Source organism: Puma concolor, chromosome D1 (genome assembly GCF_028749965.1).
Source record: "Puma concolor isolate L17-30 chromosome D1, mPumCon1.1.hap2, whole genome shotgun sequence".
Lineage (NCBI taxonomy): Eukaryota > Metazoa > Chordata > Mammalia > Carnivora > Felidae > Puma > Puma concolor.
In genome coordinates, this window is record NC_141676.1 from 116,033,873 (window position 1) to 116,052,161 (window position 18,289).

General features: G+C 46.1%; 1 protein-coding gene across 8 annotated transcripts in view; it reads right to left on the reverse strand.

The window, feature by feature from the left end:
- The window catches only part of YAP1 (Yes1 associated transcriptional regulator), a 111,989-nt gene that overhangs the window by 19,734 nt on the left and 73,966 nt on the right, over positions 1-18,289 (reverse strand). For 2 of the 8 annotated variants that reach the window (XM_086679275.1, XM_086679279.1), the window contains exons 4-5: positions 16,471-16,590; positions 2,010-2,197 (exon numbers count right to left, since the gene is read on the reverse strand). In XM_086679275.1, coding sequence (XP_086535401.1) covers positions 2,010-2,197; positions 16,471-16,590 — 308 coding nt within the window. The remainder of the gene's footprint in view (positions 1-2,009; positions 2,198-16,470; positions 16,591-18,289) is intronic. The other 6 variants (XM_086679276.1, XM_086679280.1, XM_086679281.1 and 3 more) reach the window with 3 other exon arrangements.

Sequence of the window (18,289 nt, forward strand, 5' to 3'; positions counted from 1 at the left end):
ACGGAGTCACAAGAAACCAAAACCTCCCCGAGGACTCAACAGCAAGGACAGGACAGCAAGGCTTGAGGTGTCAGGACCCAAATAAAATGCGAATTGGTCAGGTAGATTGTTTGCTTCTGAGAATCAGAAGCAGGAAAAAAAATATAATTTAATGTTTCAGTGATAAGAGAAACTAACAAATTCACAGGAAGCCAAAAGACTTAAGACATAATGAATTTATACTGATTGCCAAAAAACAAAACCAAAAAATCCTAACAAACAGACTATTAGTATAAGAATAGAGGAGATCTGTCACTTCCACATTAAGAAAAGACAACAACACAGTCAGTAGTAAAGAAGAAACAAAGAAATTACCCATAAAGGAAGCTATGTTGGCCAGGACCCATCACCCACAGGAAGAGAGAGAGAGAGAGAGACTTGGAAAAACTCTTTGGGAGGAAGAGTTTTATAAACAGCAGCATCGCCCATCACAAAAAAAAAAAAAAAAAGACAATACAACAGACAAACAAAAAGCCCAGGCTGATCTACGGAATGCAACATAATGATGGACGGCCCATTTCTAGACTTTAAAAAACTCAGGACACTTTAAAATAGTTAAGATTTTGACACTGGCAATTAACTAATTGTTCTTAGTGAGATTTCTCAGTTTTGATGGTTTTCACCCCGTGTGTGAAACTGAGCCTTGTCCTTCCTTAGACCACCTAGGACCGATCAGTGATGGAGTGAAATGCTGTGTTCTTTCTTCTAACAGAGACATAATTACATCCTTGGTATTCCCTTGTTCCGAGGATAAAGTTTAATTTAAAGGAAAATTATTTTCCCTTTCGAGTAATTTGTTGGAAAGAGACACAGTGAACTGCGTCGGCTTCCTTTCTGCACCCTCTCTAGGGCAGGTAAGCACTCCGTCCGTCACGACGGCTCCCTGACACCAGCCCTGGCACAGCCCTTGCCATCAGGACCCGCTGTGGGCGCCAAGCACGCTCGAGTTACACGACAGGTCGCGGGCAGCACGGCCTCAAGCTGAGTCTGTCTGGGACTTCCCCGGCTTAGGTTCCTTCCCCAGGGCTCCAGTTTCTCAAATCACGGTTTCCAGGAACACTGTGAGCGCACGGCCCTCAGAAGCGCCCGCACCCGGGTCGATGCGGTCACTTCCACACGTGGCACACTGCAATTGCAAGACAAGTAGCGGATGCACGTGTTTCACGTCTGTGAACACAGAGGATGTGTCTGGAAACACAGAATGAGAAACTGGTGGTGACTGACGCCCGAGAAGAGAACTCAGGACACGGAGGAGGAGGAGGCTTTGTCTTCGCGGACCCTCGCCTCCCGCACTTTCAGAATCGCACTCCCTGTCGTGTGGACTGTCACAACAGTTGACGTAAAACTTCAACAGTAAGTGACTCTAAGACCGCATCCCCAGTGTCTGAACCCTGTGGCCTCAGCTCGCCTTCCGGAACAAGGCGGGGCCCAGCGCATCCTGAGGGGACGGACCGTCTGCCCTGGTGGAACACGAAGACCAGCGGCACTTTCTGAAGGGAAACTCCGGGGACAGGTCCTGACAGGTTCCCAGCCATCCAGGGGTAGGCCGTACCCGGGCCTACCAGCGCAGGGACCTTCTCAACTGGGTCCCTGCGCAGGGACCTTCTCAACTGGGGGCAACGTGTATTATGTTTTAAGTCAAACACCCTGGATTCAGCCACGCCGAATCCCACGTGTCCTCAGAGAAACGCCTTAGTGACCTATCACCCCTGACGGACTTCTATCTCCGGGAAAAGGGGTCTTCCGAGGGACGCGCCAGGGTCCCGAGGGCAAAACGGTCCGAGCCGCGCCGTCTACGGCTCCGCAGCCCAGGGGGGACAGGCGCCCACCCGCGATGGGGGCCGGGTCGGGGAAGCAGGACGAGAACGGAGCCGGCGCGTCGTCTGCGTCACCCCAGCCGTGACAGAGCGCCGAGCCCCCCGACCCACGCGCGGGAAGCGAAGCCCGAAAAGCAAAGGCTGGCCTCTAACCTGGGGCCTCACCTGCCGGAGCAGCTCCTGCTGCTTCAGACGCAGCCTCTCCTTCTCCATCTGCAGCTGCTGCAGCCGCATCTGCTGGTTGGAGCCGCCGCTGCCAAGGACGCCCCCCGGTGGGCTCTGCGGGGCCAGGGGCGGGGGCTGCTTCGCCGGGGCGCTCTGCCCGACCCTCTGGTTCACGGCTAAAATGAAACAAAACATCGGTCCTAAAAATCTAATCGTAAATGCAAAGGACAGGTTTTCAAAAGCATCTGGGCACAGTCAGTGTAGCAGGAAAGCCACCGACAGGATGACGGTTAGGTTAATTTACTGTTCTCGCTGTCACCCCTGCTGCCGTTACGAGATGCCAGCCAGGTGAGAGCCCGAAACAAGAAGACGCTCTCACCTGCAGCGACAGGGGCAGAAGACATGCCACGTAAAAGCAAAGCATGTCACAGGAAGCACAGGACGCGTTACACGCACATCCAGAGAGGATCGAGCGCAGGCTGGGGACCTGTCTTGTCCGCTGCCTCTAGAGCTGGGAGGCTGACAAAGGACTGAGCGGCAGGGACGTCTGCGGTGACTTCTGGAGTGTGAATGACGTGAGCACAGGGTTTATGACAAATATAAAGACGCAAGTCCCACAAAATGACACTCAGCATTCAGAGCAGCAAAGCCCATTAAAATGATCAACCCTTAACACACAAGCAGATTTCCACGACGGGAGGCTCGCTCATGATCGAACAAGCCCACGAGATCTGGACAGCAGAGGCTCATCTCCAGCAACACCGCTGTGTCCCCTCACACAGCCCAGGGAGACTCAGGAGCTGGTTCCTAGTTGAACCTGTAACCATGTGACAATCAGAAACGGGCGGATCCTTATTCTACTGGATTTCCCGAGGAGGGAAGTTTTATTATGTGAAAATGGGAAGGACACATCACCTTTTCGGACACGTGTAGAACTGTTCAAGGTGAGATTTTGGGTCCCTGCTTCCACTAAATCGCTAATACACACTGACCAACAAAACCTCAGGCCCAAACAACTTCACAAATGTTGAATGAGAACACCAATCTCACACCACCTTCTCCAGACAACAGCAAACAAGACACACTTCACACAGCATTCACGAGGCCAACACAATCCTGACACAAGGGCATTCGAAGAAAGGAACATTACACACCAACCTCTCTCGTGACCCTCACCATCAAAATCCGACCTAACGTACGTGGACAGCTCCTGCGACCCACTGCTGCCCCAGGCAGGTACCCAACTCCTCACGACAATTTCTCATGCATCCTCGGCTGTGCCACAGAGGCCGCCTGGTAAGTGCCAACTCTGGGAGATCTGAGTGAACTGCCCGGCATTTCGCAGCATCCACGATGCGCTAAGACCCTCGTCCCTCCAGGCGCCAGCACAGGAATGGCCTACGTATCCTCGGGGCTCTGCAGCATCTAGAACAAGGTCGGTGCTAAAAAAACTCGAGTTGAGGCAGAAATGTAAGTAGTGAAGACAGACAATGTATAACTCGAGCAAATTCCACCGAAGACTGGCCACCCGTGCTGTGGCACCATGTGTGTTGATACGGAGCTGAGGACATCGCAGGAAAGACCGTTACAGGCCAAACTCATGCACAACGGCCTCGTTCAGTCCGGCCTACTGGGTGGGCAGTGTGCAGTGGGTGATGAGGCTCCCGCCTTTTCTCTCCAGGCTTTCTCCAGTTCTTTTTCTAACTTCCTCACTTGAAGTCGTTTAGTTTAAATCTTTTCTTGGAGGATTTAAGTCAATAAATGTACCCTTGAGTCGTGCTTTTCCTGAGTGTCCTACATCTTCAAATAGTGTAACTCATGACTGTTCCATTCCCAATACTTGTAGTTTCTACTGAGATTTCCATCCGACTCATGAGCTATTTACTACACTGTAATGCTTCCAAACAGGTTTCAAAGTTTCCAAATAATTTCCACAGAGAGACAAGTAGAAAAAACATAGGTGACAGATCTTCACGTGCTCATCAGGCAGCTCATCAGAAGATAGTCCCTTCTATCCTGCTGTCTCCCCGATTATTCTGAAGCAAACATCATAGCCTTGCATCCAGACGTAATCTCAGTACCTACCATTCGGGGTGTTTACTTGGATTCTTTGATCTTATAAGCATTTTCTCTTATGCTGAAAAACCTGGTTCTAACAACATCAATAGGTATTGCCCTCCCCAGACTGTTAAACTTATGCCCAACAAAATGATTATTACAAGTTTCTAATTTGTCACTGTTGACTCAAAACATTCATTAGGTACATACAGTCACATCACTGTGGGTTAGTTACCTAAGAGTCCCTCTCCCTGTCACATGGCCACCGACTCAATTTACAGATTCACTTGTGACACTGTGCTCTCGAACTGGAGAAACCTGCCTTACTTCCCCCACCCTGACCAGCTCACAGCCAACAGTCACCAGTGTTTGCAAAATCGACGCAACCACACGCACACTTCTTAGACACAGGGCAGCATGTACGCTGAGGCTACTTTTCTACTGGTCTCCACTTTGCCTTTTTTGTTATTTCCTCACCAACAACATATCCTTGGGACCACTCCAAAGCAGGATATAGGGGTTTTCTCTCACTTTCTTTTTAAAATAGCTTATTAGTATCCCGTTCAACCAATTTCCTGTTAAGTTTTCACTATCCGAGAATAAGCTCATACACACATTATTTTGTCTCTTTGTTACTGTATCTTGGGGTGGAGCCCTAGTTGGGAGAGGTGGCTGACTTCATGTTAAAAATGAGTACTTTTGCCAAGTCTCCCTGCTTCTTCCCTCCCACACCGGGGTTGTACCTGGCTATATCCCTACCAGTGATGTAGGACAGTCCTTTTTCCCCATGAAATCCTTGCAAACTTTTGGACTTCTGCCAATCTGAAAAGTGAGAAATGGTTGGTCAATGTCATTTTACTTTGCTACGTTTTATGTCAAAAGTTTGATCCATCTCCCTATTTTAAAGGGCCATTTGCATTTTTCATGCCAATTGTGTCTGTACCTTTTCCAAGAGACTTGCTAGTCTTTCTTTACGTTCTCTATTTTAGATAATCTTTATATACGAGGGGGAGACAGCTGTGGTCACATATATGTTACAAATAATCTCCCTCAGTTTACCAGCTCTCTTTTTAGTTTGCTTTTTCCATATAATTGTATTTTTTAAGCAGTCAAATTTATCAGTCTTTTTGAAATTTGGGCTATGTTTTCCCCACTCCCTGATGACAAAGCAATTCATCAACTTTTTAATCCAAAAGCTATTCACTTTCTTTTTATGTATTTATTTGGCAATTCAATCCACTCGACTTGGAATTTATCCTGGAATATGGAGTGAATAAATCTGATTTTATATTTTCATGCCTATTTGCCCAACACCACCCACATAAAGTATATCCTTCCCCCAAAGACGTCTTTTATCAGACTAAATTGCCACATTATGTTGCTTCTGGACTTTCTATTCATTAATCTTATCCCAGATGCCACAATTTTAATCCCAACATTAATGATATGTGTTAATAATGGCTGGTAGGGCAAACCATATACATTTTTCGAAGCTGACTTTTTTTATTGGGACTATTTTTTTTTTTTTAACACATTCATTTATTTTTGAGAAGGGGGGTAGGGGAAGAGAGCGAGGGAGACACAGAATCTGACGCAGGCTCCAGGCTCTGAGCTGTCAGCACAGAGCCTGAGGCGGGGCTTGAACTCACAAGCGCCGAGATCATGACCTGAGCTGAAGTCGGACGCTAAACCTAGTGGACGCTAAACCTAGTGCGCTGAACCTAGTGAGCCTAGGCGCCCCATGGGAATCTAATTTAACTGCACTGTAGTTAAAAGAACAGGGTCTGTGTACGGATTGCTGAGATTTGTACTTGATGCGTGGTGAGTCCTCGCTCTTGGACTAGGCCAGGCCCTCAGCTGTCCTGTCTCCCTTGTCCATAACACTCTGCGCTCCTGACATCCTCAGGACCCGAGGCCCCTAAACCTGCCTGCCCTTGCTCACTGTATTATGTGGGTTTTACCTTCTGACCCACAGAGATTATTTTCCGCAATTTATGACCCTAGTCATGTCTTTCTGGTGATCTCTTTTTAGTATTTTGTCTGGCAGAGCAGAGACGGGACGTCAAAACAGGACCTGCCGCTCCATGCTGTTCAAAGCCGGATTAGTTGTCTTACACTGCCCAACAAAAATCATATTTATTTATGATCTGTCTTTAGAAAGAATAAATGGCTTCAAGTTTCATAATCACGGTTGTAGTTTAGTATTTTGTAGGGGAATGGATACAAAAAAATAAGCCCGAAATTTTAAGTGCTAAGATCTGCCACAATCTGTATTGTGATTTCCATTTAAATCATAGGCTATTCAAGACACCGTTATGCTTCCAAACACGTTTAAGTCTGGAATCAACAATCTCATTTAATACAACTGCTTACATCTACTTGTCACCAACAGGTATTGTCACAATACCAAACACATTGCCTTTGTAGTCAAACCAACCCCACAACTCAGTCATTCCTCTAATCCTCAGCTTCTTCAACTGTGTCTGGGGATACTGTATGTCCCTTTCGGAGACACTGTGGAGATTAATCTATGCAGAGCACACACTCTGGCCCTGGGGACAAGAGGTGCTCCAGAAATGCTACCTTGTTCCTTCCCTGGGGCACTTCTTCCTAAACTTTAAGATTCCTAGTCCTACAGATAATTGTGCTGCCCTCTGCCTTCTCCCACTTTACCAGGCCACTCCCGGGGTTTGTCAATACACTACAATTCAGAGATACGAATATTTATCTTTCCAGTAAGATCTAAACGGAAAAAAATGGGCAGTGGAGTCTTAACTCAACCCTGAGACATCCTTCTCCTTTAGTGAAACACACCCCTGGCATTCCAGCACGATACTCAGTACTCGATATATTTCCCCTCAGAAATGTTCTATACATTTGCTATTTCAGTGTGGAGGAGTTGAGGGGATGATCTGAGAACCTATCACATGCAGTGAACACCTCATAAAGTGCAACTTAGAACAAACAGCTATTGGGGAAAATATGTTTTTGGTTCCAAGCAATTAAATAATTTAAACAAGAAACTTCTACGAAATAGCCCATTAATAACTTGACTGATTGCAAAACTGACTCTCGAGCTATACACTTACATATTTCATCTAGTAAGAAGCATCTGAAAATTCAGCTTTCGCCACTGGATTTTTTATTAAGAAATACATTTAACAAATTAATAAAAATATGTACTGTTGTGAAAATGGACAATAACAAATTGCTTGAAAATAAAGAGGGAAGGATCCTGTGCTTCCCTTCAGTTTCCCAGAATTAAATACTGTTAGCGGTGATCATCAAGGACAGTGAGGGCTGCTGAAGGCTCCTGAATTGGTTGGTAGGCTCTTTTTCAGATCTAAGCTTATTTAACTATTCAAAACCCACAAAAAGGGAGAAACAGGAGAGCAAAAGATGAAGGAAAAAACAACTCTGCAGAACCGAACAGAAGTTTGCACAAAACTAGCAACAGATATGGTCTCTCTGGCTGACAGTGGTGAGGACTTAATTGTGTCTGCCCAAACGCTGTTACCTGTGGATACAAGCAGTGCTACAAGCTTTCCCTATGAAGAGCGTATTTCAGTGACCAACTCAAACAACCCCGTGATCTACGGAAGCTGCAATGATTCCCTCCAGAAGCATCCTGCTCTTTACCTTCTCAGTATCTCACACATTTCAACAAAGCAGGGCAGCGCACCCACAGGGGCCTGGCAGAGACCTCACAAGCAGGGGAGAAACAAAACAGGCTTTGTTTCCCAGGAAAAGGGGGCAGGGCGGCTAAAAAAAAAAAACAAAAAAAAAAAAAACAAAAAAACAGAACAGCAGTGCGAAGTTCTTCTCTCCGTGATCAACTACTGAAATCCCAAGGTCTCCTCCACTTTTAATAACATTTCTAGAAGGTAAAGAGAAAAAAAAAGTCCTTAAAAAATATGACAGGATTTTAAAAAAATATTCTGTATTTTAAAATTCAGAGTCTGTGCAGCTTGGACTATGAAATAGTAACTGTTTCAAGTTTCACTTAACAAATCAGTCCTGTCAGCTTTATGATAGCAAGCTATGGTCTCAGCAATTACTGAAAAGACACCACCTTCTCAACACACAGGAGGCCATGCCCCCGGCGGGTCTCTTCCCAGACTTCATCTTCAGGACCTGCATTTTCAAATTTCAGAATGTTTTTAAGACTTCATAATTGCTAACCTCAATCTTGAAATATTACAAAGTATTACAGAACGGACAATCAACCATAAACTTTGGGAAAATACATTCAGTCCTAGTGATGCCTTCATTAAGCATAAATTTAAAATTGGAACCAGTGTCTGAACTTTTAAAACGTTAACTTACACCCAGTCCCTCATGACTCAAGAAGGCACGTGTTACTTTGTCTAATATTTTACCAAGTCTCAGACACTGCATGCCTACATATTAGTTTGCTCTTAACATTTAAAAACAAATTTTAGGTTTTGCACATATCTACAAGGACACTCAAGACTATAAAATAATAGACTTGTTAAAAGAAATGAATGCTCTTGATTAAGCTATGTACTGAAATGGCAGTGCTGTGCCAGGAATGATTTCTTAAAAAGTAAGCTTTACTGGGGTGCCTGGATGCCTCAGTCGGTAGAGCGACCAACTCTTGACCTTGGGATTATGGGTTCCAGCCCCATGTTGGGTGTAGAGATTACTTAAAAATAAAATCTTGGGGGCCTGGGTGGCTCAGTCGGTTAAGTGTCTGACTTGGTTTTGGCTCAAGTCAGGATCTCAGAGTTCCCGAGCTTGAGCCTCGTGTAGGGCTCTGGGCCGACAGCTCCAAGCCGGCTTGGGAATGACCCTCTCCCTCTCTCTCTGCCCCTCCCCTGCTCATGCTGTCTCTCTCTCAAAAATAAGTAGACTTAAAAAAAAATAAAATCTTAAAAAATAAGTTTTACTGACCTATGTCACCCTTTTAACGGTTTGTATAGATCCACAGAATTGTGTGGCCATCACCAATTTCAGAACGTTTTCATCCCCTGAAAGAGACTGGGTATCCTCAGCACTACACTTCCTGTGCCCCCAACTCCGGGAGACGGTGACAGATTTCCGTCTGCAGATGTGCCGATCCTGGACAGAACGGAGTAAAACAGTACGTGGCCTCTGGGACTGGCGGGTTCCACCGTGCACGTGTTCAAGGTTCAACCATCTTTGCAGCGTGTACCAGCGTGTAGCAGCATCTCCTGTCTTTTGGCTGCCGAGTAACATTCCACCATGCGGATGTAGCACCCTTTTCATCCGTTCATCAACTGACGGGCACCTGTGTCATTTCCACTTCTCGGCTGCTGTGAAGGACACTGCTGAGTACTCGTGTTCAGGTGTCTGTGCAGATGCACGGTTTCCACTCCTTCTGCATAAACACCTAGGAAAGGACCTGCGAGGCCCTAGTGCGACTGTGTGTCCAACTCAAGGATCTGCCAACACCGTTTTCCAAAACGGCTATATCAGTTTTCAGTCCCCTCAGCACCCAGTGAGGGTTCCAACTTCTCCATATTCCGGTCAACTCTTGCACAGTCTGTCCTTGATTTTAGCAGTCTGACCGGCTACCAGCCGGCATCTCACTGTGGTTTTTTTAGGTGACAGCAGCTCACCTCCTCCAGACCCCGGCTCTAGGCCCCAGCTCAGGGCTTGGCTGCAGGCTCTGAGCCCCAGGGCCCAGGTCTCATCACAGGCAGGGGGTGGGGAGTCCCTCATCCCTCAGTCCCTCCCTCTCACACTCTGTACTTTGCTCCTTTCCCAAACATCAACCCACGGGCCTCCAAAACTGGGTTTAAGACTTTAAATCTCTAAACTGTTTAAAAAATACTGACAACAAACCATTATTTAGGTCAATTCAACTTCTTTCAAACATCTATCAAGAGACTGGCATGAAAGGGGCTCCTGGGTGGCTCAGTCGGTTAAACGTCTGACTTCAGCTTGCGTCGTGATCTCACGGTTCGTGAGTTGAGCCTTGCACTGGGCTCTGTGCCGACAGCTCGAAGCCTGGAGCCTGCTTCGGATTCTGCATCTGCCCCTCTCACTCTCTGCCCCTCCCCCGCTGAAGCTCTCTCTCTAGCTCTCAAAAAATGAGTAAACATTAAAAGGAAAACATTTTTTTATAAAGATTTTAAGTTTTAAAAATTCCACATGGATAACTCCTGTAAAAAAAAAGATGTTTCTTCACTATGTGATTGCATACGTAAACCACCATCAAATACAAACTACATGCAAACTCACTAACACACGTGTGCTCACCGTTGGTGAGACTGCTTTTATCATCATGGATCAAGTTTTTGGGCACCATCCTCCTGAATGTAACATTAAAAAGCAAAAACCAAACATGATAAAACAGACCACACGTACACAAATAAACAGCAAAACTGCGGTACTGAAATTATTTTGATATTCTATAATCTTCGGCGTTAAAACACTCATTTCAAAAAACAGATATTCATTTCACTAAGTGCTTACTTAAGTTAAGAAAAAGCATAAAATAAGGGTAATAATTGCTAACAATCTCGAATTGTGTTTTAAGTCAGGCTTCACTATGTACACAGCCTGGGATATTACTTCACATCAGCTTCCATCAGGCTTTTGCCTTTTCTATCAGAGCAGCTTTACAGGAGTTCTCCATTTTAGAAACAAAGCATACCAAAGATGCACCATCTTTAAGGCAGCCAAGCTGAACCCTGCTAATGTAAGCATTTTTAAACTCCTCTGCATCCAGAGACTGAGTGAGGACCAAACTGTTTGACGCAGAATGCCCCCCCCCCCCCAATCAGGTCTGTTTCCTGGGCATACGCACCACGGGATCAGGCTCGTCTTTAGGTTAAGGGCTAAAGATTTCTCTGTCTCCTCTTCAAAAGTACTTCCCAGCTGTGACCGGAGGGCCAAGCGCTAAACTGAGATGATGCAATAAAAAGTCCAGAAGTGTCTCTGAAACCTCATGGGCTCGAGTCTGTAAGGCTGCTGGGGAGTAGCCTTAAGCAAGGGTCCAAAGCAGTCACTGAAGAACCCACAATCTAGCGTCCTTTATTAAATTTTAATTAAGCGCCAGAAATAATTCTCAAAAAGCATCCAGTATAATCTCATCACATGTAAGTCAAGAGAAGTCAGGCACTCTTCCGAGTGAGTTGGGTTATTCTGTGGTACCAGAAAAGCGCAGATCTCGATTCCCAATTGAGCAGGTAACATCTTCTGCATCAGAGCTCACCTGAACTCAGCACATTACGGAATAACCACTACACAGTAAGCGGGAGGCTAGCTACCTTCTGTCCTTCTGTGGATGTGAAAACAGGATGTTTGGAAGGCATACAAAAGTTGAGACACACCCTAATTATCTTTCTCAGTGGAACACGCACACATAAAAAAAGACTACCTTGCGTGTTACATTTAAAGAGTCAGTAGTAAAACGGTGTCCAGAGAAGGGGAGCGACCTGGCTGAGATCCCAGAACTCTTGGTGCACGAAAGAAAGAAAAAAAAATGGACAAGCCACAGTAGGACAGAGAATGCTTCTGGGATTGAACTGTATTCACAAATCTGACGGGAAGTAAATTTCTAGGTAATAGAGGGACACATACTTCCTGGTCATTAGAACTTTCCTTAACTAGAACCAACTGCTAAGCTCCTACGCTAGGGAAAGGTCGACACTGAGGCTGGAAGACAGGCTCTTAAGGACATGATAGAGGTGGCATGATCATCCATCCGGACGGCTTCACACTCCGCTGCCATCGGGCCATCTCTTCTGTAACTGCACGCCTCCGAGTAATTTCCTCAAGGTGAGTCACAATAGAAATGCATTAACCATTGTCACCTTCTTCCCTCTGAAATGTCCACGTATCAGTGTTGATGAATTAGGGCTGTTCCTAAAGCAGTAACTGCATGAAATCTAAATTTCAAAACACTTCTAGGTCTGAAAAGATCAAGTTCAGATTCCAGTTCTGTCACAGAACTATAGAACCTTGGACAGGTCACAGTTTCCCTACGTCTCAGAGGAACACCTATTTTCTTTTTTTTTTTTTTTTTTTTTTAATTTTTTTTTTAACGTTTATTTATTTTTGAGACAGAGAGAGACAGAGCATGAACGGGGGAGGAGGGTCAGAGAGAGGGAGACACAGAATTGGAAGCAGGCTCCAGGCTCTGAGCTGTCAGCACAGAGCCCGACGCGGGGCTCGAACTCACGGACCGCGAGATCATGACCTGAGCCGAAGTCGGCCGCTTAACCGACTGAGCCACCCAGGCGCCCCATCAGAGGAACATCTATTTTGAGCAATTCTTCGTATGTCTTCCCCCGTTATTTTTTTTTAAGCACGTATGTGTTGGTGTGGGGAGTCAACAGCGACTGAGTGGCACTGGTGAGTGAGGGCCAGGGATGCTGAGCGCCCCCAGCCCCAGAATACCACTTTTCACCGCCCAGCTACATCTTGACAAATGCGGGTTAGAGGCATTATAAATTTCTTTCCAGGGCCAGATTTTGGGAGGTTTATCCCTTAAACTTTTTTCATTAGCAACAGTTCTTCTTACCTAAAATACAATGAATTATCTTTTTCACTCTCTCCTAAGGTGTGAATAATGCAGTCTACAACCCAGTAGGTACAATTTGGGATCACCAGGAAAGATTTAAAAGAGTGTAAGGAAAAAAAATACTTTAACGCATGATTATCCAGACACTTGTTTTAGTAAAATTCAAATGGTTAGATGTTGACATTCTATCCACCCAAGACTCCATTCACGGAGATACAGTTCAGTGTCCACGGCCTTCAGTGCATTTTCCTGTGTCCACTAGAGCAGACTTAGGTATTCAGTTGGTCATTAGGTACATTTTCATCAAAAGTAAAGTACCACTTCACTTATTACAACAGCTATCGAGAATATTTGGTGTTAAAAAGAAAAGGTTAATGTATATCTAAAAAGTTAAAATTTTTAATAAACCCCTCATTATTGATGCAAAGATTTAACCTTGATTAAGAGCCTGGAGCCTGCTTCAGATTCTCTGTCTCCCTCTCTCTCTGCCCCTTCCCTGCTCATGCTCTGTGTCTCTCGGTCTCAAAAATAAATAAAACATTAAAATAAAATAAAATAAATAAAAAAGAAATACGTGCTTAACTTTGGCTATGAGTCTTAAATAAATTATCTATTCTTCCTTTTTTCATTTTAGTTATCTTTATTTTAGGAAATTCCCTCTCTCTCTCTCTCTCTCTCTCTCTCTCACACACACACACACACACACACACACACACACACACACACGCACACCAAGTTTTGGGAAACTGAAACAAAGAACCAAAATCAACATCTGGGTTTTAATTACCTTTGACATTCCTGTGCACGGAATTTCTACGCACAGAACGGTTAGGAATTAAAGACTATTCTGTTTTTGCCACACCAGATTGTTCATTACATCGTTTAAGACTCAAAAGATGTATTTTTTAGCCCAAATCTCTAGTTCCAATGTTCCATTTACACCAAACATGTTTTTTTCCAGTGGTACCATCAGCACCTATTTCCAGAAACACAAATTGCTAACATTATTTAATATGTCCTTTTATATAAACAGTAAGGACAGTAACATTACACAAAAGATGAGTCCCCTGATTATTAGTGTTTTGGAGATCTTTCATTCTAAAAAGAAATGGTATTTTTGTGTGTTTTCATTAGGGCTTTTACCAGACACTATTCATAGGACTATTACATAACAAGGAAATGTTTAAAACTTGAGACTCTTCATGTTTACAATACATTTACATATTTAAAATCTCCAGGAAAGAGTCATTATATGAAGTAATGTAACAGCCTACATAATATTCAGGCACCAATTCCTAATTGGATTAATTCAAAATTCCTGACAGGAATCCTTAAAAACAAACAAAACCCCTTCTTTTCTCAAAGCCAATAAGTATCAGGGAATCCTTATTGTCAGTGATGTCACTTCATGATTTGTTACAAATTACTAGTAAATTCTCTAAAATAACGTAAATGTCAAAAATGTATAGTTTTTAAATGTTAAAGAAAATCGGATGAAAGAAAAGCAATCCACAAATTACTCTTTAATTTCCTAAAGTCATATGGATAATTTATTAACTTTCTGCAGGAAGGAGGACGGACACAGGATTCTAAAATGTAAGAGGCTGGTGTCTGAAGAAGGGAAGGGATGTCAAGCTCACACAGCTTACACAGAGGTGGATCCTTCTATTCCACAACGTCACAAGAGAAGATTAACTTGACCCAAGCTAAACACAGGTAAATAATACAGATTTGGGGAGTACAGGAAAGCAACCTCACAACCACGAAAACAAGAACCCACCGTTTGTACGTGCACAGCTCAAAGGGTCAGAAAGCGGACAATCTGTATTTTTCTGGCAGAGATAAAACCCACTCCTGTCTCGAACCTCAGACTTCATGAGCACCCCTGCACTCAGCAGCCTGGCTCTGACCGCCAGAGCCCCAGCCTGGAGAAGCCCCCGCCCCCCTGTTACACTAGGGCTCTGATTGAAAAGGTCTGGAACAGATTAAAAGTCAGGCCACAAAATAAAAAGCTCTGGCAGGCTATCAAGCCTGTCTGGAAGACACACACACAGTGGGCCCAAACAGGGAAACTACGGGCAGTAAGAGAATTTTATGGAACTTTTCTTTGGAATATGCAATTGAATGTGCGTATGCATGTGCTGAAGGCAGGGTGGGAGAATTGTTTTCAGGACTCTTCCTTACTCAAAACAAAAAACCAAGCTCTGTGCATAATTAATGGATCTACCTAGGGTCACGGTCAAGTTGCTTTATTTCACTATTTTAACTGAAAGCACTTACAGAAAAAAACAAAGCAAAAACAACAACAACAACAACTTTGTCCCAATTCCTGATTTCTGGAGTTAGCCAAGAGTTAATTATCATCTTTCATAACCCTATGTTGGGGGGGTGGGGGGGAACCACAGACCACTTAAAAAAAAAAATCTCCAAAATGTGGACAAGCTGAATCCATTTCATTAAATATGACTTAAGGAAACATGGCTGTTATTGCTCCAATCCATACAAATGGCAACATTTATTAAAATTCTCTACCTTACTTGGTTTCCTATTTCAACCACAAGGCTTACTGGAGTATCAAATAAAATCTGAAGTTGCAAATTATTAACATGCCACATTACTTTTTTAACACCCAAACAGACTCTGAAGCTCAAAAGTCTAACATTGAAGCCAAGCGGCTATCTGTCAAAAGGACAGTCTGTTCTCTGATCCACCTTGGCTTCGTGTGAACAGGGGGTCCCAACTAGCCCACCAATGACCAGTCAGCTTGGGGGGAACCCAGATGTTGGAGGTTTCTGAAGGTATACATACAGACATAGCCAAACCGTTCACAATGTTTCTGAGAGGGAAGTAATTTTACCCAAGAAGCTCTGGGCAGAGTTTCTTTTCCCCCCAGGATTGTGTTTTGAAGGCATTCACAGAGTTAATTCCTCCTTCCCGTAAGAGTCTCCACAGTTGTTGTTAGGTCAACCCCGCAGAGCTTCAAAAGCCCCACACTCCTCAGTCTGACCTACTCGATGATCTGCACGTTGTTTTCATTTAGCTGTATCCAGTCCAAAATGCAAACTTCAAAACCACAATGCTTTGCTCCTTTTTAGATTCAGTTTTCCGTGGCTTTGGAAGAGTGTCTCAGAAACCCCACTGAAATAATAGAACAGCGGAAAAACACGGGATAAAAAGGCACTAAAGAGGTTGTATATGATTATCAGAATGTGAATGTGTGCATTTGGGAGGGGAGTGTTCCTTTGTGCAGAGGGTGATTTAGAAGGGAATACGGCTTTGCTTTTTTGTTTCCTGAATAAAAAACTAAGGAACCTTCCTTAAAAAAAAAGAAAGCCAGTCAGAGGGAGAAGAACAGAGAAAATGCCTTCACTGGCGCCTCCCCAGGGTGACAGCTCCAGCCCAGTGGAGGACAGAAAACCAGACAGCCTCCGGCACAGGCCACTCCTCGCTGCAGGTGCACAGAAGCAGACACTGGGTCAGGACCAAAGCCGGCATCCCAGGCCTTAGAGCAGTGTGGCAGCCTGACTAGCACTGCAGTTAGAAAGACCATTCTACGCACATTCACCGCGTCGCTCAAAGGGTGAAAGGAGCAGGACTCTGATCAGTAAGCTGCCACAAGCCGTCCCACCCCACCCCCAGCCCAGGCGCCCAGGCTGCAGAGCAGACTCACACCTGCATGTGTCAGGTGCAGAGTGAACATATGTAAGGAGGTATAAAAGCAGGACTGGAAAAGCTGGCTGGGCAGTCCTCCTGTTCAATACTAGAAAGCAACGCAATTTTATTTCAGGGGATGTTCCCAAATTCACACACACACACACACACACACACACACACACACAGTTATCAAAAATATCTAAAAAAGGTTTTGAGTTGAACCTTTACCAAAACGAGGGTCAAGCCTCGGGTCTAGCCAAGAGGTGGTCTTGTTCTTATGGTTTATATAGTAGATTTCTCCATCCTGAGTCATGGCTTGTTCCCATCCGTCAGGCAGAGGACCTATAAATACAGAAAGAAAAAAAAAAAATCACCGTTGGTTTTTACTTGGTAGAAACAAAAAAACAAGGGGGGGGGTGGGTGGGTGGGGGGAGTGCATATTTAAAAACAAAACGTCACAGAATTGAGCATACGTTCAGAGGAGAAAAGGAAACCTGTATCCCGATTCCTGACCCGTCTCCACTTCTTTATACAAACTACTAATTAATAAATAACTACAAGGCTCTTCGGCGAGGGGCACTGCAGTCCACAAGTGTCAGGAAAAGGTGCCGTTTCAGCAACCCAGAAGTGGCTGGGGGAGGTGGGCGAAGAAGGGGGCAGGGTCCCCCATCTGAAAGCTATGGAGAGAGGGAGCAGCTCCCGGGAAGGGAGCTGGGAGATTCCTGCACCTTCCTGGGGGGAGGCAGCTACAGGACGGCTGGGCTGTGAGGGCTGCAGCAGGAAGAGGGGGCCCAGGGCAGACGTGTGAGTTCCGGGTACCCCTGGGCCCACCTGCGCGCCTACCCCAGGATCCGGGGAGGTGAGTCAGGTGGAGACGGGAGTCGGAGCGCTGGCTGGAATTCCACGAGGTACAGGTGCGGATGGGCGGAACCGAGGGCCATTCCAAGTGGATGGTGCGTGTGCGCTCCCCGAACCCCCGCAGCAGCGGCGCGGACCCCACTCCAGCGGCAACACCGAACCACGACAGGGCTCCGCGTGCTACCACATCGCACAGCTCACTCCACCCCGCACGGCCTGAGTCCTCTTTTCCTCCACGTACCAGCCCTGGCAGGTGCCGGCCAGCCCTACGAGTGACCCTGGGGGGCTCTGTGCATCCCCCCCCCCCCCCCGCCACAGCCACAGGCCAGTCGGCTTCGTGCCCCGCCCGCCGGCTTGGGGCACCCAGTGCCAGCCGCGTCCAGGGCTGCAGCTTGCTGGCAGGGCCGGTGTCTACCAGCAGGGTGGCGAGTGGGAAGTAACCTCGGTGAACACGACAGACCCAACCGCTTTTCTCAGCGGCAGTCACTGTCGGGTGGGCTCGACGCCACTACTGGGAAGGCAGAACCTCCACAAATGAACCCCGATGGCTGGGCTCCACCTTTTCTTGGCAAGAGGGCCCGGTGGCAAATCGCTTTTGACATTCCAAGTTCCTGAGCAGCCGAGAGAGGAACAAGTCAGCAGCAGTCGCAGGATGGTTCCGGACACCTCCCCCAACGGGCCCTGCCACCATCCCCGAGCCTGCCCCCGTGCAGGTACCTCTGCCTTTTCTACCGGTTATGGCTCTCCACCAAGAGCACCATCCTGGACACACACCTGCCTCCCCTGTCCCCTCCACCCGGCAGGCAGGCGCCACTGCACTGTCTCCGCCTCGTCTGCACCGGGGTATCGCTAAGAACTCAGCCTCCCAGAGGCAGCAGCTCTTCCTTCTTCACCACTGGGGAGCCTCCTTCAGAGCCCAACTTCTCACCACGCCCCCTATTTCCTGGGTCTTCTATCGAACAGCCACCAGGCTTTCCTCCTTCAGATGTCACCCCTCCCATCAGCCTTCCCTGACCACACACATTAGTTTTCTCTTCGAGGCTGCGTTCCCATGTACGGGACAGAGCTGCCATGACCTGTCTGTCCTGCCAGTGACCTGCTCACCCAGCCTTTAGGGCACAGGCCGGCAGACCCTACACAGTAAATACCTGAGGAAGAATGGAGGGCCTCCCTCTGAACATTC